Source organism: Cebidichthys violaceus, unplaced genomic scaffold, assembly GCF_023349555.1.
Source record: "Cebidichthys violaceus isolate CVI_PGR_0920_01 unplaced genomic scaffold, fCebVio1.0.p SCAF_13, whole genome shotgun sequence".
Classification (NCBI taxonomy): domain Eukaryota; kingdom Metazoa; phylum Chordata; class Actinopteri; order Perciformes; family Stichaeidae; genus Cebidichthys; species Cebidichthys violaceus.
Genome location: NW_027176296.1, coordinates 7,111,330 through 7,135,394, shown reverse-complemented (window position 1 = coordinate 7,135,394; position 24,065 = coordinate 7,111,330). Strand labels below are relative to the sequence as shown.

At 40.6% G+C, this 24,065-nt stretch overlaps 1 protein-coding gene across 1 annotated transcript in view; it reads right to left on the bottom strand.

The window, feature by feature from the left end:
- Positions 1–906: 906 nt before the first annotated feature.
- adamts10 (ADAM metallopeptidase with thrombospondin type 1 motif, 10) overlaps positions 907–24,065 on the bottom strand; it is a 47,567-nt gene continuing 24,408 nt past the window's right edge. The window contains exons 11-26 of the mRNA XM_068707576.1: positions 23,471–23,617; positions 23,062–23,203; positions 21,864–21,971; positions 21,574–21,719; positions 20,536–20,599; positions 20,296–20,398; positions 16,737–16,870; positions 14,319–14,442; positions 11,433–11,513; positions 7,980–8,143; positions 7,757–7,883; positions 6,562–6,691; positions 5,822–6,026; positions 4,924–5,100; positions 4,653–4,818; positions 907–4,043 (exon numbers count right to left, since the gene is read on the bottom strand). Coding sequence (XP_068563677.1) covers positions 3,934–4,043; positions 4,653–4,818; positions 4,924–5,100; positions 5,822–6,026; positions 6,562–6,691; positions 7,757–7,883; positions 7,980–8,143; positions 11,433–11,513; positions 14,319–14,442; positions 16,737–16,870; positions 20,296–20,398; positions 20,536–20,599; positions 21,574–21,719; positions 21,864–21,971; positions 23,062–23,203; positions 23,471–23,617 — 2,128 coding nt within the window. The 3' untranslated portion in view covers positions 907–3,933. The remainder of the gene's footprint in view (positions 4,044–4,652; positions 4,819–4,923; positions 5,101–5,821; positions 6,027–6,561; positions 6,692–7,756; positions 7,884–7,979; positions 8,144–11,432; positions 11,514–14,318; positions 14,443–16,736; positions 16,871–20,295; positions 20,399–20,535; positions 20,600–21,573; positions 21,720–21,863; positions 21,972–23,061; positions 23,204–23,470; positions 23,618–24,065) is intronic.

Below are 24,065 nucleotides of genomic sequence, written 5' to 3'. Positions count from 1 at the left end.
GTTAAGATCCAAATTAAGGCCGGCAAGGCGGTCGGAAGTCAAGAAGGTAAGGAGTCATTTTGCTAGTTTTTCATTAATTTATAGATGTTGTGCATCTGTGGTTGTTTTGCTTCCCTTTGTGATCGTTTTTTTCTCATTTTGTGTTTCTTTGTGGTCATTTAGCATCTTATGGTCGTTTGATTGGATTTCCAACAAAAATGTAACTTCATACAGAGGTTTGGTACAGGTCCAGGTGCCCCAGGCACCTGGGTACAGGCCCAGGTGCCCCTGGGCCTGTACCCAAGCACCGCACCGGCAAACAATATTTAAAAGTGACATTAATGATTGGTTCGCTCTTAAACTTTCAATAGGAAGTAGACATGGTCTAAATATAAATTAATTGATGTGCTCATGTGTATACATACACCTGTCAGTAGTTGGATGTCTCAAAAACCAAGGAAATAATCTGTTCAATCTGTTCATGGTGGGGTTTATTGTCGTCTACTAAGACGTCTTTTTGTGATACTACTACTAGTCATAAAGGATCAAAACAGTGTTTTAATGCTGCTATTTTGGACTAATAAGACTTTTACACATTAGCAAGTCGTTGGCAAGTTTGTCAAGCATGTGAAACAGTGTTCGTCTTGAGATAAAGACAGTATAAGGAGGGTAGAAGAGCGCAAATACACGCAATCAACTGCCTCCTTTTTGTCATCAAAGTCCGATTGACGAGAGATGTCTGAGACTCATTCAGACAGAAGGAAGAAGTTCTTGCTTCATCTTTTCCATGAAGGCTATCGGATCCAAAAATAGATGACTGATGATCTCAACCTCCGTCTGGATATTGACGTGTGCAATTTAAGGACAAATACAAGTAACCTAAGGACAGACAGCTCAAATGACCAAATCTTATTTCTTAGAGTCGACAATGCACCATGTTTAATCAATTTAATATTTCCTTTTAAACAGATGTACACGAGGGGCAAATGGAGTCATCTTCTATAGTATTGAAAACATACAGTACATGTCATGTTATAATTAGCATGTGACAAAACAAAACAACAACTACCGGTACTGTCCCTCTTATTTACTCAGATAAAACTGGCTCACTTCTTAGTGTGAACCTTAATTATAGGCACAGGTAGATACAGAGAAAAAATGCCTTTGAGACACTGAAACAAGAAATATCTTCTGAAACTTTATGTGCAACTGAAAATTATACAAATGGAATTTCAACATGTTGCAGGGGTGACTTAGCTGTACACGCTGATGCCATACAAATGAACTGTAAGAACATTTAAAATTAAATAATGTTTCTATGCTCCCATGGATTGATTAGCATACCTTCTGACTTAATGAGAGCCAACTCACGGTCATAGTACCCCAAATTTGTTCCAAAAACCAAAATGTTTGTTTAATTCTTTAAAAATAGGTTATTTTTTATAATTCTCAAATTGTTAATTTAGCTTGTCAATGCCAATATTTTGTACAGTGCACCTTTAGAAACTGTTCCAGTACTTTACATAACCACAATACAATTTGCATGGGGAGCAGCATTTTGGAGATTTTGAGGCACAACTAACCACATAAACCAAGTCAGAGAGCAAATTAAAAGGCTATAACAAAGGAACCCAAAGAGGGTCCTCATGGGCAAGGGGATCAGCTCTGCAGATTAGTGTTATTACAAAAGGCTCAAATTGATTTAAAAATAATTAAAAGCACAATTGTTAAAATGATAACAATGACAACAACAGTGAACCAATAGCACCAATCAAAACCAAAGCACCACAACAAAAACACATTGTAGCTAATCCCCTTGAAGACAAACTGTAGCTTCTTTACAATGAAATGATGAAGTGTTACACAGAGCTGCTTTCAGTTGTCAGGAGTGTGAACGTTTGTGATAAGACATCAGAACACAGTGGATGTCACAGTGATGATTGATCTCTGAGCAGCCTTTCTAAAAGTATTAAGGATGGAGAAACAGCTGAAACTGCATTTTTCTTAGCTCAATTACTAAACCATTTAACAAAATTTGGGTCAGATGACACGTTTTCTGTATAATAGCAGGGAAACTGACCTTTAGGTTGACATAATCACATCTTTAGACGGGCGAAAGCTGACATGGGCTCACACAGGGGTTTTGAAGTTTTAAAGAATTCAGCACCCAACTTTACACTAAGTCTGTTGAGCCATTAGAGCAGCCATAATCAATATTTTTAAAACACCAATGTATGAAATGAAGATGTGAAAGGGGTTGCTTGGAGTGATTTTTCTATAGAGAATTATCAACTGAGTCGGCAACTCCCCTCGACTTTTTGGCACTTTATTTCAGCTCATTGTTTAGCTGTCTAGCCCATAACTTTACCGTTTTGGTTCACTGATCTCATAGTTTTTGTTTGCAGCCAGCAACTGTTTTCAGTGGAAAAGCTCTTAAACCCCACTGTACACGATCTGTTCAGCAGCAGACAGACGCAGTTAGAGACCAGCTGGTGAACGTAGTGGAGCATTTAGCAACTAAAGAGTCAGATAGCTCCCTCAGAAGTTGGTAGAGACAAAAAACAGAGCTAAAAGAGAGTGAATATTGGACAACAAGTGTCCAGAAACATGACTCCAGATGAATATTAATGTTGCTCCATAAATGCTGGATGCGTAAGCAACTGTTTGCCAACAAGTTCACCATATCAACTTAAAAGGTGATGATATGGCAATGTTGTTTTCAACAATTTGTTCCTGCTGCTCCCATGTGGCCAAAAATGTTATATATACTATTATCACACTGGAAGATAAGTTTAAATTAGCTCTAACTTGTCAGTGGCCCGATTGATGGTTTCAGACTGCCATGAGTACAGCAGGTCTGTGCCACAGAGAAGTCAGACATTTATGGGCGTGTAAATCCATTCTCAGATTAGCATTCCTACTGTAAAATGGTGTTTGAATGTGGTGCGGTCAGAAGTCTCTACACCTCATCACTGGGCCTGTTCCTGCCGACTCAACTGTGTCTGACTGCTCTGACTGTCACAGTAAAAGTTACTAACAAAAAAAAACACAGTCCACAGCCACAAAATAGCTTCCATTAATCTGAAAATGTCAGTCAGCACTGGCTTCACTCACAATACTAAGGCAGTGTCTCTGTGTGTACTGTGCAGCACAAAGGTATGTTTTACTGAAGAGGTGATAACATTTAAGCAAACTAACCAAAATGGCAAGACTACGGCACGTTCACTGCAGTGAGACATTTAGAGCTTCCACAGAGACATCAAGTCAAACATAAAATACATTAGTCCTCTGACTGCTGACACTGTGCAAATCAAACTCTGCTCATACTTCAGCAGAATAACAGCGAGGACTTGATGAATACATTGATACGGAACGAAGCAATGGCATGAAACAATGTGGACAAGTAACAACTATTACGTAGAAACAATTCTTTCATTTTATAGCATAAGATATTCCTCTTCATGGGCAAAGATATCTGGAAAATTATTTTCTTTACAAAGTGGATTTTATAACTAAACAAATATCACCTGTTAACATACAGGTTTAAGAGAGTACTGCGACCAGCCCTGCGGCCAAAGACAAATATAGTAGCACCAAAATATTACAACAGAGGGATCATTGGAAAGACAGATGATGGAGAGAAGTTACTCTCTCCCTCTCTCTGTCTCTCCAGGTTTCAGCAGCCCTCCCTCCAGTGGAATGTAAAACTCAGCTCAGGCTGTTTTGGCCCAGCTCGGCCCAGAGAGTCTTTGTGCTGAATTCTGGATTCTGGCGGGAAAAAAGGGTCCCACTTTAACAGTAACAGGTGTCAGTCTGACAGGGTCCCAGTTAGAGCTCACACTCCTCTGATAGAGGTAGTGTGAGGGCTGCTGTTACAAGGCTCAGGGTTTCAGGCTTACTGTGAGTGTGGACAGGACCCAGAAACTGGATGCTGTGAGCTTCACAGTGTCCAGGTCAGTGTCCCTGGCAGGTCTTGCAGCACATTTGTCTGAAATATGGCCGGCTGCAAAACTTGAACCTGAGCACCAGGGGGCAGTAGGCCACAGTGTTCACATCTTTACACTCTGCAGGGAAGACAAACATGAAACAGCTTTATTAATGCATTTAAATGATCGTCTTAGAAACAGTGCAGGATTTCAATCAAAATACCAAGAATATTGTCACTTTTATGCACCTTTATTGTTCAGACTTATACGACTTGTATGGAATGACATAAATCCTCCCGACATTTGGCCTGTGGATTAAATAATTAATTAATCAGCTTCTTGATGTTTGAGAAAAATCATATATGCCACATTTTGTGTATATATGTGTAATTTTAAGATATATTATTCTGTATGCTAATGTTCTATAAACATACACTTTGAATGGATATGTACAGTATGTAGTGCTCCACTGGAGTTGGGTTACAAATGTTTAAACATATTCATTTGTACATAAGCATTAACATTTGTGTTTATTACAACTGTAAACAATGACAAAAGGCTGACTAACGGATGAGTCATAAGCTCATCAGCTCCACTGGCAGCTCAGACTTTTATATTTGCTACATTTTGAGTGTGGGGTTAGAAGGTTTTAATTTAAATTTCATTTGATGACTTTTCTTGACAGGAACATTTCTTTTGATGTTCTTTCTATGACACATGAGGAGGAGCAATGATTTGACCTCTGACCTTCAGGGTTGTCTGTACCGATGGGCAGACTGAGGTCACATTTGCTCTTGCACTGCTGCATGGCCGCTGGCCGCTGATGTTCCAGACACTCATTGGACGGCTGACCGTTGGGGGTCAGACACTGCACCGAACGCATCTCCTGACCCAGACCACACCTGGCAGAACACTAAGACATTGTTTGTAGTTAAGTACAAAATGGACATTGAGTTGTATAACAATGTCCCACTATAACCATGAATAGGACCAAGAATAAACCAAAAGCCTGTGTCACCTCTCCCCAGGGACCCGTCACCCACTGAGGGGGAGGGCATCGCTGCAGGTTACAGCGCACCCTGGAGGTGGGTCGGCCATGTTTGGAGCATTTGGACTCTGGCAGGTTGTCACCGCTCTCCCCCCTCTTACACAAGACCACACGGTGCCTGTAGCCAGGACCACAGCTGGGCGTACACTGCAGACAGAGTGATAAAATGAAGAAAGAGGGAGAAAAAACATCAGGCGGGAGGAAAGGGAGATGGAAGCGATGGGAGGGTGCAACGGGGGGTCATTGCGTTCAAAAGCATTCAAAAAGAAATCTTCCTAATTCACTCAGCAGAGGGCAGCAGCTGTATAAGAAACCAAGTCAAGAGCCTGCTTAGTTCCTGTAAGCCAGCTGGACATAATTCTTTTTCTGTGTGTGCCATTGCTACATTACATCAGAGAAAAGTTGAACACTGTAGCACTTTTGACACCATTAAATTTGGTTTCAATTCATCCTAAACTGTGAGAACAAAGTCTAGTAAGGTAAAAGAAAACGGAGTTTTCAGGCCCGCTGTAGTTGGAAGTCTTAAAAGTATAGTTTACATGCTTGCAAGGACATAAAATCCACCCGAACAGATTCCTCAAACTAAGGTTCACAATTAAAAACAGGTGAAGGAATTCCCATACGACAAGTGTAACAATATGTATTTATGATCGCAACATGTCCATTTTGATTCATGTGTCTGCTCTGTGCCTATGTTGTGTATTTCCTGGTTAGGGTCTCTTACTTTCTTCTGGCAAATGTTTGAGTTTCTTAGGTTCAATTAGAAAAATAAACTATTGTTTCATCTGAGAGGAATTCTGCAGAAAACTCAAGTTTACTAAAAAACTCAAACCACATGCGAGATGGGAGACCTCTGACATCTGCTTACCTCTGACCAGTCCAGGGCCAGCCACTCAGGGGGGCAGCTCTGGTTGCTGCAGGGCTCAGTGAGAAAAGGGCGTGGGGTTGTACAGGCTGAGTCGTCCAGGACCTTCTCCTCTGTCACAGAGATCCTCCTTTTACACAACACCTCCCGCGTTTGCAGGCCGCTGTTACAGCTGCGACTGCACTCCGACCACTCTCCTGTCCACCAGCTAGCGGCAGAGAGGGGCCTTTTTGTTTTTAGTTTCCTCATTTGCATTACATAATATAGTGTGGACATTATACTGTGCAAAACAGGAATCACAGGTTGAATAGCTAAAAAGCCCACCACCGCACATTAACACAGTGCGCAGACATACACAGCATTACAGTTAAAATACACAAACACACACACGTGTATGTATGCACAAAAAATTTAATTATAAAGATTAATCATAAAGTATGAACGGTAAAGTATGTATCTTTTTATAGTTATTACTAAGTGTGATAGTAGAATGAAACCTGAACAATCACTATACTGATGTACATATACTGTCTGTCCGAATATCATCATACCGTCAGTATAATGCTATGTCATCACAGTGACTATAAATTGAAAGCTAATATAACTAGCATTAAATGCAAATATTCTAAATAATAAAATATGAATTAGAAGTTAAGAAAAAGTTTAAAGCAAAGGTTCAAAATCATCAAGAAATACATTTGAATCCCACATGAAGAAAATCTTTTCAACAAGAGACTACTCACGATGGGGAGCACGGCTCAGTATTGCAGGTTCTTCTCTTCTCTTTGGGTTTGTTCTTCTTGTCACAGAAGTGATTGTAGACGACTGAATGATCTGCCTGCTTCCTACACACCACCTGCTGTGTCTGCACACCTGACCAACACGAGGCAAAGATGACAAAAGAGCGTTACAGGGGGCCAAGGGGTATATCAGCATTCATTCTTCATGTGAGGTGTTTTGAACCCTGTTCGTTACTGAGATTAATTATGTGGGTAAGCAGTGTTTTAAATACTGCAATGTCCACAATGTTTTGCAATGCAACATGTTCAAGTGTTTAGAGCATTTTTGCAGTTAACTGGCAGCTAGAATAAATATGTATCCCCCAAATGAGCTATTAACTTTCAGTAATAGGCATCACAGATATACCATCAAAGGAAAGATGTCTGATATTTACTTATTTAATTGTTTTTCATCTAATGCTCATTGCATCAAGCTGTAAATGAGCCAGTGTTGGCCTAAAAGCCCCCCCCTGGCCAGATGTTGAAAAGGCATATTACAGACATAACTTAACAAATTCATGAATAACAAAATTCTACAACATATCTGTTGTATCTATGATTTTCAATGGCACCCTGGCTTCAGTGTAGTGCCAGAGACAGGGCTGTTTTGGTGATGATGTAAAGCTGTCATTCATAACAAGGTGACAACATTTTACTGACTTAAAGTGGGAGTCTGTGATTCTGGAGAAAGATTGTTGATATTTGAACTAAACACCCAAACAAATACCCCCCCTTTCATCATTGCTCTTTCAGAACATCAGCATGTGCCAGAATCATTTATCAGAGGAGAAAATAAGCCATTATCAGGTAAAGCGGCATGGATCATTAACTCACAAAGGCCGGAGAACAACATGGACTCCACAAACACTCCAGTTCCATGACAAAAAATGTCCAAATAGATGTTTTAGCCATTTAATCCTTAACCTTTATGTGACATCTGCCCAAGTGAGTGGGTTCATTAATCTGTTCACACAATCACAACAGAAAACATATGTCCCCACAGGGTAAACCATTACAATTTGGGGCTAAAACTGGCTTTTGCTTAATGTTAAGGTTAGGTTTGAGATTAGGCATGTAGTAGTTATATTTATAGTGAGGATAATGCAACATCCTCCTACTGTGAGTGACAGCTTGCTTGTGTGTTAGTGTGTGTTTCTACCTCCAGCGCAGAGAGCTGAGCAGCGTGACCATGAGGTGTAATGCCAGGCAAAGCCAGTGAGAGGTTCCCTGTTCAGTGGGGGGTTGAAGCGATAGTGGATCCCTGGGTTCTCCTCCCGCACCAGCACCTAAACATACATAAAACCAACCATTTAACACTACATGATGGTTTTGAATATGACATTTCTTTGAAGACCTGTTTTGGGGTTTCTTTCCATTCTTACCATGACAATCAGGGTTATGTTGGTTGGCCCCAGAGCTTCAAGAGTTTCTGGTCCATCAGTGGGCCGTCTGTAGTGGAAGGTGGTACCGGCAACATCGAACCTGCGAGGCGTGTCAATGGTCAGCTTCCCATTGATAAAATACTGGTCTCCTTTACTCTTCAGCACTGGACATAGAGCAGAGGGAGAAAGACTTAACGTACTTAAAGTAAAAGGAAAAAATAAACGGACTAATGTCCCTTAGTGCATCTAAATCATCACCATAAGAAGAATACTGGGAGCGGACATAGATTTGTTATATTACTGAGAGTTAGATCAATATTAGCTTTGTCTCAGAGATCAGTACTGTGAAGTATTAAGGCTGCTGTAGCTAGCACAAACACTGAAAGGAGCCGTTATCCTGCGTCTAAAGTAAACATACTAACATAATACACCGTCAACCAGCTTTAAGTCTGTCTTAGTTACATGTTGCATCTTGTTAGCTAGCAAGCGAGTCAACAATACATACAAATCTCAACTTGGTGTTGTTTAGAGTTTTGATTTTAATTATGACATGCTAAGCTAACTGCTTCCCCATGCTGCTAGTCTTTAAGCTAAAGCTGCATTTAGATAACGTAAGAACAGCAAAACCGTTATGTATTATTCCAGTATGGTTCACCTGCTGCTTGCCTTGTAGTAACACCATTTAAATAGATTAAATGAGCTTGTTTTGTTGTTTTTATTTGTAGCCATTTGTTAACAGAAGAGGAAACTAGATTCAAACAAATAGTGTATTAGTGATAATTTGCAGCCATTTTTCTAGCAACTTGTAGAACCCAACGCAGATCTTTTTTTATCAAGTCAGAAATACCGTAGCTGTCAGAAATTCCCAATATTTGTGTTTTTTTGATTAACAGCTATGAAGATTTCTCTGTTTTTGACAGGCATTTTAGCAGCTAAAGCACAGGTGTCTTAATAACAATAGTAATATAAGTGTTCCAGTTCAAATGCCTGGTATGGTGCATGCTGGCTCATTGTATGGCTCATCTGGACGCAGATGAAACAGTGCAATAATTAAAGTATCAGTGATACCTGTGTTCTTCTTGCATGTCAAAATGTAGAAAGGCCAACTCAATTCATAGATATTAAACAGATGAACGCTGTTTTCACAGCAGACATTTTCACATGTCGTAGTAGGAAAAGCTTAGGTGCTACTAATAACACTAGCAATGCATCTGTATTATTCAAGTGTCCCAGTGAGTCATGACAGTGAGGGTCTTTCTCATTTCACGATTTTGTGCCACCTCAATTCCTCGCTCCTCCTGCTTGTGACTCTGAAAGCGATCTCAGCGCTCCATCTTGAAGGACATCTCTATTCCTAAAATGCATCTCGAAGAGTGAGGTTCGAGGACGGAGGAGGCTTGGTGGAGGAGCTATCTGAAGTGTTTTCAGCACACGTAAACAAATAAAAGATGCGTGGCACACAGCTGTAATGATCTCAAACCACGGCTGGACTCTACAAATGTAAGAGTTACTTTTTTATTCATAAATTGTATTTATTTAATCAGACTTTCTGCCGTTCACAGTTTGTGTAGCTCCTCATAAGGCAGTTCGAACCACATTTCTGAATGACACTCACCTGATACTTGTGTTTTTATACTGAATGTAGGCTTCATCCAATTCAACTGCTATAATCCTGACATGATGTTTACAAACAGCAAACAACTGCAGATGTCAAATTATTATGTCAATAAGTATGTCAATTTAAATTTGCACTAATTAACTGTATTTCATCTTGTCATATAGATAGACAGGAATTTAATTAATAGTAAATTTATACGTTTGAACACGGCTATACTCATCTGACAGAGATCATAAAATGCAGCAGTAGAACTAAACAATAGACAGCTGATCAGCTGTGCCACAACTCATATTTAATTGATGTTGCACTAAAATGCCGGTCCGAGGCAAGGATCTCCCATGGGCGGGACTAGGACGCGAGGTGAGAAAAGGAATCGAGGAGGCACTAAATTGGGAAATGAGAAAGACCTGAGCCAGCATGAACAATGGCAGGAACTCAAGGCCCGCGGGCCGGATCCGGCCCGCCACGTCATTTTATGTGGCCCACGAATCCACCAGCAAAAAAATACAAACATTATATATATATATATATATATATATATATATATATATTTATTTTTTTTATTTTTTTTATTAAAAGTTAGACTTGAAAATAAAAATATCCCCATGGTCGAAATTATGAGATAGAAAGTCGAAATTAGGAGATAGCATGTTGTCTGTGTGTCGACATATCACAACAGGTGGACAGGAGAGGCAACAGCCCGTAAAGCGGTTTTCCAACAAGTGATTGAGTTGAAAATGATCAACAAATAATCCCAAAATGTCCACGAAGACAAAAATTTATGCAGAGGGAAGAACATTTTATGAAAGATGGGAAAGCGAAAACATGTTTGTGCTTCAAGGAGAAAAACCAGTCTGTCTTCTGTGCTATGAGGCAGTGTCGGTGATGAAGGAATACAATTTACGTCGGCATTTTGACACCAAACACGGAGCTAAATTTAGCCTCCAAGAAAAAAATAAAATTGTCCAAGAATTAAAAGGCAGACTGCAATCGCAGCAGAATATATTTACAAAAGTTACAGCCCAGTGTATGCTAAAGGTATGTGAGCAGGTGTGCTCCGACCAGATACAGACTTTTACAAATGTCAGTTTGTGAAGAAACACCATCAGACCGAGTTCATGAACTAGCAGCTAATCTAACAACACATGTAGCTGAAGAGACGAGCAGGTACTTGTCTTTTTCATCAGCTGTTGATGAAAGCACAGACAACACGGATACATCATACATCTATCAGTGTTTGTAAGAGGCTGAAGGCAGACTTGACTGTCAGTGAGGAGCTCTTGGATGTAGCTGCATGAATGTGACGACGACGGGGAGGGACATTAGTGATGCAGAGAGAGGACAAAAATAGCTTTGAACAAAGTTAATGTAATAACTTGTGCTTGATGATATTTGTCTTTGTTATTTTCTTTAAGTTTGATCTTTGACAGAGTAATGTGGGTTTCTTTACCCTAAATTAAAATGATTTATGTTATAACAACAGAAATGTGCTTAAATATAATTTTACATTCATATAACTGCATGTACAATATTGTTACACTTGAATAAACAATAATCAAATGCAGAGACCGTTATTTAACAATATGTTAGGGAGTAGTTACAGTTATACAGTCTTACAGTTACAACCGGCCCTTTGAGGGCAACCATGACGCTGATGTGGCCCAGAGTGAAAATGAGTTTGACACCCCTGGGTTAGGACGTTTAAACAAGCATAAAAAGTAAATACAACTCTACCAGTAAATATATAGTAGCAGCTGTGTGGTTCCTTTCATATTTCTTGAATTATTTACTTTGAGAGGCATTTACACAAAACATTACCTTGAATATCATCTTACCAAGGTAGTTGAGGGAGATGTTGAGCTCTTGTATGTGGATGAACACGGATCCTTTAGGAATTCTGACCACCTCCTCATAACCTGAGACACACAAAGTCAAGCAAGGTGAAGGAGGCTTATTCACTGGGGGGTCGAGATGCATAAGTAGCGTTTAGCTCAGTGGGATAGCCATGGACTAAGCAGAGGCTTCAGATTCCAGCTGCATTCCTGGGCAGCCGACCTCAGCTGCTCGGCTCTTTGCTAGTAAGCAAGAGCTGAGCCGGCTTCTCCTCTCTTTTTCTCTCTATTCCTGCCATCTGTTTTGGTCTCTTGTCCTCTTTTGTTTTTTTTAACGCTCATCTCATCTCCACTCTTCTTTCCTCAGCTCTGCTCTGCTGTCCAGCCAATGCAGCCCTGTAAACAACGTCAGCCTCACTAGAAAAAGAAAGAATATAAAAACAAAGGAATTAAATAATTCCTTTTAAAGCTTTGACCACAAGAGGAAAGGAGAGGTTTTGGCTCGTGACCTCTCCGTGGAGCTTTATAAGGTTGGACTGCCCCTGCTCTGGGTTTCTAGATGGAGGCGTCGAACATTATTAGACAGAGCTTGAGGTATTTGGCCTCAGAGACAAACACGGAGAGAGCAAATGTGCGAGAAAGGTGTGTTCGTCTGGTAACAATCAGGAACCTGTTTGGTGAACAAAGAGCAAAGGAGCTGTAAACCTTCAGCAACCCCTCACTGCCTATACCAGAGTCACATGGTGGATAAATGTAAATAGACTATAGGACATTAATGCATCTAAGCTGTGAGCACAGAGCAACAATTAAATAATGCAACATCTTTAAGAAACCCCAACTTTCACTTTTCTGGGATGTAAGAAACTCCATTTGTCATTCATGTCTTTTTTATTTCAGTTTTACAGTGTCGGTTTTATGGTTTGCCATAATCCAAGAGCATACTTAAATCCCTTGAGCAGAGAGGAGAGGCACTGGCTAAAGGTTTTAGGAGCTCAGAGAAATCAAAAGCTTGTTATAGAAAAGACTAAGGGACGCTGCCAGTGATAAATCTTTCTGTGTCCGGAATAAGCCTCTAGTCCCAGCTCTGAGTTCATCTTTGGGATGAACTAGAACGGCGACTGAAGCGTAGTTTATGGTTGCCGTAAGGAAGCCGCGTGCCCCAATTAAATGCGCGAAGGTTCCGGGAGTGGTCGTGATGCTTGGTTGTGCACCTTTGAATTTTTGACGCTCTTGGATGCTCTCTTAACAAAACCAGACATATGTATACTGAATGTGTTGGTGGAGATGGTGACCAACTACTGCAACTACTCTTGCAATCCCCCAACTTCAAGGAAGTGCAACACTAAATCACTGGAGCACCTCTTTAAAAATAGCACAGAGCGTGGATACCATCCCTGGATCACAAAACACACAACTCAACAACCTACACTTCGACTTCAGCTTTACTAACAGACTTTTTAGGCCAACGATAATGTCAGATATTTTGAGGGTAGTTGAGACCTCAGCTGGGGTTGACAGGCTGGCCTGGTCACTGTGGTAAAGAGCATGGCTGCCTCCTCAGGGTGCGTCCCTTCTGAGGAATCCTGGAAGGGGGTGACTGGTGTCGACAGTTGGGTGAGAAACTCTAAAGTTGGTGTTGCAGGGAGAAATGTTGCCCAAAATAGATGCAAAAGCAGCTGGACCTCAAGCCACACTGGTTGGACCTCACCTAAATCTGTCTGCCACGTGTCACTGGGTGGCTGGTGGATAAATATATGTATGTATATAAAGCATATGCTATGTATATGTATTTGTGCCTCATTTTGTGCTTTTTCGGAGTTTTCTTTATAAGAGATCATGGGTTGGCATGGTTGATGTTGTACATTCACATGAGATATTGAGTTGACTTCACTCACTGTATTTGTTCAATTATACAGTATATTGTATAAAATGCCAGTGTTATCTTTATCTAAAGATCTATCATAATCCTGTCAGACCTTACATTGGCATTTGACACTGTTGATCAAAACATCTTATTTCTTGAATATTTGTCCGTTAAACTTGGTATCATAACTTACTCGTCTACAAAACTTGCGGTGTACCTCAAGGGTTGATTCTGGGCCCTATTCTTTTGTCTACCTATATGATTCCCTTGGTGACATATTTAGTAGACAAAATGTATTGTTTAACTTATATGCAGATGATACACAATTACATCTTCCTGCCAACCCTATACAAAGCCTACATTTATGGAACTTGCAAGGCTTTCCAAAAAGACTATAGAATAATTCATTGACATTGTAATAAAACATAATAAATGTGTCCCCTCTTGTCATGAAGAAACAGCTTAAAGTAGACACAATGATGGATAGGACTAGTGACTGTTACTATCTGTTTTGCCAACTTTAAATATTGGCTGCATCATCTCTCAACTGTTGAATATACACATCATTGATCTCTAAGCACCTCTCCTGCAGCTTTGTGGAGTTTTGTTGGCTTTATGAAATAAATAACTGTAACAGTATGCTGCTGTGGACGGAGTTTGCATGAGAACAGACAATTATACGATACATTTTGAATGTCTGGGGTATCGTAACTCACATTGCAAGGCAGCTTTCCAAGATGCATTCACAGTCCAGAGCATCACAATCCAAATGTTGCATGTGCACATTTTTTGGACAGCAGTGCAATTATGTTGCATAACTTCTTATGGTAAATGCCTCACGTTAACCTAATCAGGTTCTCAGAAGAGCAGAGAATTTTCCAAATACACTTTAAAACACTCTTCTCAACCCTGCTAATGAAATCAGGAAAGACTAAATCTTTATCTCCATATGCAGAAACCTGTGGCAGCAACTCCCAAAAGGAAATGAATGAGATGACGAGTGCTTGAGTGTTTTAGTTCTGTACCTCCTTCAGGCAGCGAGTCATTGAAAAGTCCCTCCGCAGACACGCAGCTGCTCCCATCACCCCCACAGATCCGGCAGCGGTCCTCGCGAACGTCCGAGCCGAGGACTCGATCACAGCCCACGTGCTGCAAGAAGGGAGAAACAAGTGAGCTGCAGGGTCACTGGGAGTCAAGGGGCACCGTCAGTAAATCGAGAAGTGTCAGAGGCCGGGCTGAGGGATTACCTCTAATCTCTTCCAGACCACTTTTCCAAAACACAGAAATATCAGATGGTAAGTCCAGATGTGTTTTCTGATCCTGTGCAGACATAATGCTCTTAGGTTGCTAAACTCATAGCTGTCGACATAAATAAGTTTCATGATGAGTGAAGCAGGTGGTTTTACTCAAACTCTTTAACAGTGAACCAAACCTAAACAAAAGTGTAGGGAATGAATGGCAACTGCTCTCACACTCATATATTCATATGGCAGTTGCTTATTGTAGGGAGGGATAATGAAGCTTAAGTTTATTATTACTTTTACACTGATTACAGATCAAAACTAAATCCAGAGTTGAAACTGTGATTCACCCCATGGTTATCTGATGGCTAAATAATGTGGGTGAGCTATTAAAGGTTAAAATGATTTAGGTCCAGATGAGTAGGAGGTGTCTTGTTTCTACATTCACAAAGTGTTTCCCACAGCTCATTGGGACCAATAGCTCAATACAGAATATATATGAAAAAGTTTTTAGTACTAAAATATCAAGTGAAAGATGACACATGGCAACTATAACAATAGACTTTCACACCACAATTAATCATCAGTTAATGAGTCAACGAATGAATAATGGAATGATGTTGGTTTGTGTTTGTCAAACTTAAATTTGAACTTGAAAATCAATACAAACTGCAAATAACCTTTTTAAATGCAAGTGTGTGTTTGGCTTAGCATTTGACTTGGCATTTGCCTTATAATCAACATCTACTTGCCACTACGTTATCATTTCTCTTCTGAGCACATTCACCTCATATAAAATCCCACCTCTAAACTGCACTTATGAACTCTACTTCACTCGCAGGGTGCATCTAGAGGTTTAGTACCAGGTGCAGTTTAGGAGCTGACTGCACCTGAAAACTGCGGCACATATTTGCACAACGCCATTGCCCTGATAAATCTGAAGAAAAAAAGAGATTCGGTAAAAAGGGGCTCTGACAGACCTTTCGTCTGAAGCGGCATTGTTGTGTTCAACTAGACTATGTTCCCAGGTCCTTTTTCTATCTGCAACACAACCTCCTCTCATTCCATTTCTCCCCTCTCCTCATTATCAGACACAAATCTCAGAACTGAAAGCAGCATACGGCTGCAAACAAGCGTAAGAGATTTCTCCACAGAGTGTTTGAAGTTTTTATGTGTGCATAAAGCATACAACAGGAGAGATGATAGAACAGAAGGAGAGGAACTGACTGGATTGCAGACAGTAAAATTCAAAAGAAAAAGGAAGTGAAAGAGGAAAAAAGGAGGGAAATGGAGAAAAAAAATGAGAGGAATGGATGTAGAGTCAGAAGGGGAAAGAGAAAGGAGAGATATTAAGGCCGCAGTGAATGAAAGCCTGCCCGCAGTGCAGACAGACTAGCAGCTGAGCTGGAGGGTCACTGAGTTCCTCCGGAGCAGAACAGAGCAGAGGGAAAAACAGAGTGGAACAGGAGGAGAGAACAATGAGGAGATGTTGATAAACAAAATCTTCTTTTTGGACGAGTTCAGCCTCCCTCAGTCTGCCTAACCTCTGAGAAACTTGAAATGAAGCAAGATCATTGGGGGGGGGTAAGAGGCAGGAGATGAAAATCATTTTTTTTTCATCTGTCCTCACATCGTTTTCTCCACCCATAGCTTTGACTTACTTTCCTGAGAAGAGCTACATCCAAAATAAACAACAAGTGCAACTAACAACAGATCGGGAATCAACAGCATCCACGTTTTTACTCTATTACCATTAGGTCTTTTTTTTGGTCTACGCCCTTTAACAAATGGGTCATGTTGGTGTCAAATTGGGTTCCAGGAACCTGTTGGAGCTCCATGTGTTCTCCACGTCAGAATGAGCAGCATTTAGATGTTTTGTTTTCATTAACAATGGAGATTAAGAGAAAGCATCGCTAATGGGAATCTAAGAACGCTGCCAAAGTTAAGACAATTTCTCAGTTAAGCAGCTGATTGTGATGATCGTCAGCAGTTGGTGTGTAAACTAGACAGTGGCTGCTGTCCAGAGTCTAGAGAGTGAGTCTTAACAATATTATCTCAGTCTTGTGTTGATCCCCTATTGCGCTGCTTCAGCTTAAACGGTCTGCTCACATGCAGATGTCTAATGGCTCTAATGTATTTCAATCAAACGCTTGCAAGGGTGCTTAAAAGCACACAAACACACACAGGAAGGTCTTATCTCACCTTACACTCTCCGTTAACACACACATCCAGAGAGTCGTCTCGGCAAGGAGTGCCGTCCACCACAGCCGGAGCACGCTCCGTGTAGAAGTTGTATCCTTCTGCCAGGCAGTTGAGAGAACAGGGCTTTACCCCACCTGCACGCAAACACACACACACACACACACACACACACACACACACACACCATAAAGATTAGGTGATATGATCAAATTAGGGTGACTACATGGACCTTTTGCCACTGTCAAGATTGAACTTCAGTCTTTACTGTAAGTCAATGTAGAAGATAATTCCTTCAAGAAAAAAATGGAAAAGTTCAACAGCTCTATTTAAATGATGACTTTGCCTGCTGTGATCATCCAGACAGCTACTAAACGGAGCTTGAGGGGATATTGTTTTGTCAATGCTAAAACATCAGCATATGAGTTCTGTTTTCCCCATGCCCCTCAAATAAGATCTTTGCCCAGTGAATGTCATGGAAAAAGGATTGACGCTTTTGAGAAGTCTCTCCAAGAACTGTAATTTCATTAGCCTGCTAGCTTGTGGCCAGCAATTTGCAGTCTAAGCTAATACAAATATTCCAAACCGTGTGGAATTTAATGTAATAGTCACTGAGACAGAAGTCAAACCTCCTGCAGGTCAACTGCTCTAAAACTGAATTTCTGCACTAAGGTTCACTAGCAGCTCTGTTTAATTTGCTGTTTTTTATGCGTTTTTGAACAACTGATTCGCGAATCAAGGACCACTAACACCAGACATGAATCCCGCTTTAAATATCAATGTGACAATAAAGAGCATGTAGTCAAATCTTTATCAGGATATGTTTCAACACAAAGACATTTATCAATATACAATTGTTCCCAGAACATATGCTTTTTGTTATACCATGAATAATTTTGCAACACTCCAAAACAATATTTTGAGATGAGAAACTCAAGGATGAGAACCACTGCAATAAATGACAAGAGTTGCAAATGATTATTTTCATTATTGCTTGATCTGCAATTATCAATCGCTAAAATGTAGAGAAGAATAGTGAAAATTAACATCAAAATGTCCTTAAGCCCAAAGAGACATATTCAAACAGTTTATTTTATACAACTAACGGTTAAAAAATATATTTACAAATTTACAATAACATAAGACAGAGAAAACCATTATTTAATTAAATAATAATCGACATGCAGTTTAAGCCATAGCTGAATTACGTCTTTACTTTATCACAAGTGCATATACTTTCAGTATTTAGTGGCTCCACTGGTATGTAAGTAGTGATGTAAGCTATCTGTAAATGCACCGTGTCTAAGTGAATTCATAAATATACACACACACCCGTGAAGAGACACTTAAGTATGATGTGCAAATTACTCTATTTTCACACACACACACACACACACACACACACACACACACACACACACACACACACACACACACACACACACACACACAACTCTCCATCTTCTGACTCGTGTTTGCCTGCAGGCTTTAGTCTGAAACGTGTCCCCGAAGGTAGCCTAAGTCAGGAGGAAACACACACGCTAGAGGTGTTCTCCAGCCAAGTGGTATATATCCTCAATTCATCTGTGTTGCTTGCCAACAGCTCCACTATTTGAGTGGCTGTTGACATCAGTCTGGGCTGTGTTTGTTTGTGCTGGCGGCGCTGAAGCAGGTACAGTATGTACTGGGAAGGAGAGAAAGGGAGAGAGGAGAGAGAGTATGTACTGGCACAGCCTGCAGACGATAAAGTGGTCAGACCACGGAAAACTACAATTCCCATGGAGCATAGCTTTGGCAGGCCAACCAGAGCTTGCAGCAGGGTGTGGGTGTATCATAGGTTGCAGGGTGTGTGAGGGTTGAATGTGAAGGCTGTTGAGACTGAGGAAAGCAATGTGGAGCAGCTTGTTTGTCAAAAAAAAAGCTGACGACAGACTTTATTAATGAACTGTCCTTGGGTGCCTGAGCTGAGAGAGAGAGGCTGCCTCTGTTCTCAGTGTCAGGAGAGAGAGAGAGAGAGAGAGAGAGAGAGAGAGAGAGAGAAAGAGAGAGAGAGAGAGAAAATAATGGTCAACTAGGTAAAGTGAGAGACGGAGAGACAACAGCAGTGATGATAAAGACAGCAAGAAGAAGAGAAAAAAGAAACTGTCTTCCCTGAGTTATGACGGTAAAAGTGAAAGGAAGAAAGCTGAACAAATTTGAGAAGAGCGAGAGGGCTGCAGAGGACATAGAAGGGGCTGGGTGGTGTGATCTGGCCTTAACGCAGGGCAGAGTCTATGGCACCGTTCCTATTTTAACAGCTGCAAGGGATTTCCATTGTAAAATCAGCTGACTTGATGAAAGGAGCACTTGTTGCCTGAAGTTGGAATTGGCTGACTGGCCATCTCTGTAAGCCATTATGTTATTGGAGGGCTAGATTAAAGGCAGTTATGTCGTTGAAACTATTTATCTTTCACGTCCAGCGTAGTGCTCATCAGGAGCGAGGAATTCTCGCAAGGCATTGTGGGAATGCATGGCTCTCTGCACCCAGCATCTGCAGGCCAGACAGGATGGAGTCTGCAGCTTCGATTTACTCTCTCTCTCTCTCTCTCTCTCTCTCTCTCTCTCTCTCTCTCTCTCTCTCTCTCTCTCTCCACACACACAAACACAACTCTTCCTCTCCTGACTTCTGTTTGTCTCTGGTCATCAACTCTTGGCTCAAATCTTTCTGTTCATCTTCATCTGTTCACCTTTAATACTCTCAACTTTACTTCAAAATCAACTTCTAGCTCTGTCTTTTCTTTCAAGAAAATTCTGGCAAACAAGTGAAACAGCAGTGATATGTTAAATTATCAGTGTCACAGAAGACTTACATTTCACATTTCTTTAACTTGCTGTGTGCTTTATCCGTTTCTGAACTCGCGGGTGTACTGATGAAATTATCTTTTACTTAGTAATTTAAGGTAGTGGCAGGTGTCCTGGCGGCCTAGGGGTTTTAAGATGCTGACTATGTAATAGCAGTGTTGCAGGTTTGACTGGGGACTTAGGTTTCATGTCATCCCTCCTCTCTCTCCCATCATTTACTGTCACCACTTTATGTATTATTGCTATCAAAAAGAGGCAGAAATGCCAGAAAAAGTAAAAGTAGTTTTTACAACGATGTCAAAATACTCTACTCTATTTAACATTTTACTTAAGGTTTATTGCTGTACAATAATAATAATGTAATAATAATGTGAAACACAACATGCAAAATATCCCCTTTGACAGTGCATTGTCATCATGACTGGGTTATTATTAATAATGTAATTCTACACCAACTTCTGAGGGAAAAATCTACTATGTCAGGTAGCATTAGGTTTAGCTTTTTGCTGAAAACATCTGTCTGCTGCTAGAAAAGGTGTTCAACTGAAACTGTAATGTTGCTGGATGTAAAACAAAAACAATGAGCTGAAAGATGCTTAAACACTCCATACAGCTGAGGGGGACTTTAAGGCAAAGAAGAAATCTGCAGGTAGTTACACATACATACACACACACACACACACACACACACACCTCAAACAGAGATCAGTTACTCACTCACCCCCTCTGTATGGCTTCCAGGTGTAAAACTTTCCCCGGAAAGGAACGCTGTCGAAATCAGAGCATTGAATCACCCGGAAATCCCTAGAGCCTGCAGGGCACTCCTGCAACACACACAGTTATCCACATATGAAAATATAAAAACATGCAAGCAGACTCCCATGCAATGACCAAACACAAATACAATTAGATCAAATACTATTAATGATTTTACTGCATGATGACGAACAGCAATACTCACATCAATATTGCAGGACCTGAAGCGCTTTCTCTCCCCCAGACAATACTTTCCACCAATAGTTGGCCTAGAACCAAACACAAGGATTTAGGCCAGTCAGTCACATCTGACAACAATTTGAAAAGATCTAACCTCCATCACATCACCACACTACACTGGCTCCTGATCTCTGCTTTGTCTGCCTTCATGTGTGTTTCCAATCGCACTGTCTGTCTCTTTTATTGCTTTTTTAGAGACCATAACAACAGCACCTCTCCATAAAAAAATTTAAATAAAAAAACTGAGAAGAAGCCAGAGCCAGCCACCGTCAAATGGCTGCCTCTGCTAAACTTTCAACAAATGTAAACAAATTGGAGCCAAACGAAATGTGCAAACAATGCTCAGAGATGATACAAAAGAACACCGTTGGCCTCAGATTTGGGTCAATTCATTCTCAGTTTAATCAATTCAAGATGAGGGATCTGGTGACTGTGATTCAAAAGGGAGTCTGATAGTTGTTTGGTGATGTTTCAGACAGAATTATTTCATACACAATAGAAACAGTGGCACTGCTGCCTGGAAATAAATATCAGCCCTTTGTGCTTTTTGAGGTGGCATGTTCTCACAGTTTCATCAGATAGGTAAAACAGATTTTGTCAACTGTACCTCATTGTTTGGAACTGCTTGGGATCATTCTTGTTTATGTAACGTAGAACATATTTCTATTCCTAGATATGTATATTCTGTGTGTTTTAAATTGTCTTTCATCACAGTGGCCTATTGCATCAATACCTCAATAATTTATAGTTTGACAATTATTTTTCGATATGTTTACATAGCAAAAGTAGAAAATCTTGTTCCCATTGTGCAGACATCACACTCTTAATGCGTAAACAAATATTCTTAAGTTCAGCAGATGCTAATATGAGGCTTCAACAACTCCCTGTAAAGTATTGTATTTGGCACAATGCTATAACTACATTGTCCTCTAGGTAACTAACTAGAATGAAATTAGCTAGCACAAGAGCGATGCCTTACAGACTGGTCTCAGTTAACCCATACCTGGGGCTGTCACAGTGTCTGATAGATGAGGAGACTCCCCCTCCACAGGTCCTGCTGCACTCCTCCCAGGGTGACCACAGCCCCCAGCCCCCGTCCACGCCCTCGGGACGTGTTCCATATGCCACACACACCCTCTTGTAGCACCACTGCAGCACAAACACACATATTTATACATATGTTCAGACAGAACATGTGCAGAACAGTGACTGTATTATTATTTAAGTTTGTAAGCTCATTCTGCCATAACTGCCATAAATAATGTAAAAAAAAAGGTTAATATTAATATTTACCCCTTTCTCTATGGTGTTGGTCTGACAGATGGTTCCCTCTGCAGCGGGAATGCTGCTGGTGATGCAACGATTGCTCTTGCTCATGCACCAAAGTTCACTGCAGACTTCCTGTGTGTGTGTGTGTGTGTGTGGCAGGAGAATAAAAACATAGAAGAAAAGAGTGTTGACAAGCTCATTATAAATACACAAGAGCAGACACACTCTTGTTCACCTTCCTTTTTGCTACAGCAATGCCTATAATACACAGGATTATGTTTTATTATGTTCATATGCTCCGACCACATGGTATCTATGTAATGAGTCTATAAAGCTGTATGCTGTTCCAGATGTCCATTCGCTCTGAACCTGGCCCAATAAAAGTTGACCACGCAATAAAGTGGATGCTATTCAGCCAAGGTATTCAAGATGTCTCACGTCGTCAAGGAGGCCGACTTACAGTAGAGAGCTGGAGAAATAAAATCAGGAGTGAGCCGTGAGGTAAATAACTATAACTGTGATTGAGTCGGCTAACAGAAAATTATTAAGTCAGCCTGGTTACATCAAAGAGGCTTCATCAATTCTGCTTTCTGCCACAATTGACAAAGCCTCTTGGACAAGTGATGAAGTTTCTTAAAATCTTTGCTCAAATACACTGACCGAGGACTTCAAAATGTGATATGACCTGGATAGATGAAAATCTCTATTGACAAAAAAACCAACCTTATTTCTATTGTATATGATCCATTTAGAGCTACCCGCGTAAAATGCAAAAGTAAGAACTGTAACGTCTGGGGGTTGAGACAGCCTCAGGCTTAAAACTGGGGTCAGTCTTCTCCAGAACATAACTTGTTTGAAGGACTTGGGAGAAAGAGAAAACAGAAGATTTCCAACCAGACATTTGAGTTGGATGATATGATGAACGATATGATAATATAAATAATTTTGTCAATCATGAGAGATTTTGCCATGCTGTTTCTTGGTGTATCTTGGTATTCCCGTGTATATTAGGTCATTGTGAATAATATTGCTCTGGATGGCAATGCCTTAAACTAATGCCATTCTTCTCCGCGAATATATACCCGCTGAACTTCAAAATGTTGTCATTTTGAGCATATTAGTTTGATGAAGTTAGCATTTAGCTCTGCTGCCGCTAACGTGAAGAAAAGTAAGATGAAAGATGAATGAGTAGGAAGTCAGAAAATATAGACAGAGCACTCACCGCATATTTACATTGTCGAGATCTAACACCGTACTGGAAGCGGCATTGTTCGTCTGCATCGTAGGCCTGACCCGGTGCTGTGGTGGGGTACACAAACTCCTGCTTGGGGGGGATGTTGTTCAGACAGGAGCCCATACCTGAGCTAAAGCACATCAAACAGAAGAGAGAAAGGAGTGAGATTAAAATAACTGGCGATGGTTCATATCTAAAGAAATAGAGTTTTATTGAAACACTGAACAGGCTACAGATAATTAGAAGTGGATTTGCCTACTGTCAAGATCAATCTGTTACTTGACTGTTTCTCTGACCATCAAAAATGTTACTCTGACATCCAAGTGAATTTTTCTTTCTCAAACCTCTAATTACCAAATTATTTGTGGTGTTGCAGATATCTGATAGGCTGACTCACTCCAGGAAGCTTGTGATGTAATCCCTGCTACACGCGGACCAGATGAATGGGTTTGTCTTCATGGTGATGTGGTCAGCCATTAGCTTGGCAGTCTCCTGGCTGCGGGGCCCGCAGGCGTTCCCCATACCGTCATGGTTCATCCCAAACCTAAAGCCCATGATGATACAGTGACAACACTTTGAGGCCTTGTGGACCGGTAATAGTTTCGGCAGCAGGGACAAGCACAGTGGAAAAAAAGTTCACTGCGGATAATTGAGTGGGATCTAAAGAACAGACGTGTTGTGGCAGTTTGATTGTCATAAGTCGGGTGCCAGTCAAAGTCCTGACAAAATAAATCAAATTATCATCAAACCACAGGAAGGGTACCTGAATCATATTTATGATTATTGACATTTAAGTGGCAGATTGCCACAATGTGAAAGAGTATAGTCCACAACTGTAACAAATGTTCAACTTTATCTATCAAAAATCTATGAGCGATTATCTCCCGATTAAGGCAACGTAACTTATTCAAAGTGCTTGTTTAACTGCAGTCAAACAACAGTCCTAACCCCAAAGATATTTAAGTTACCGTCATATACGACAAACAGAAGCC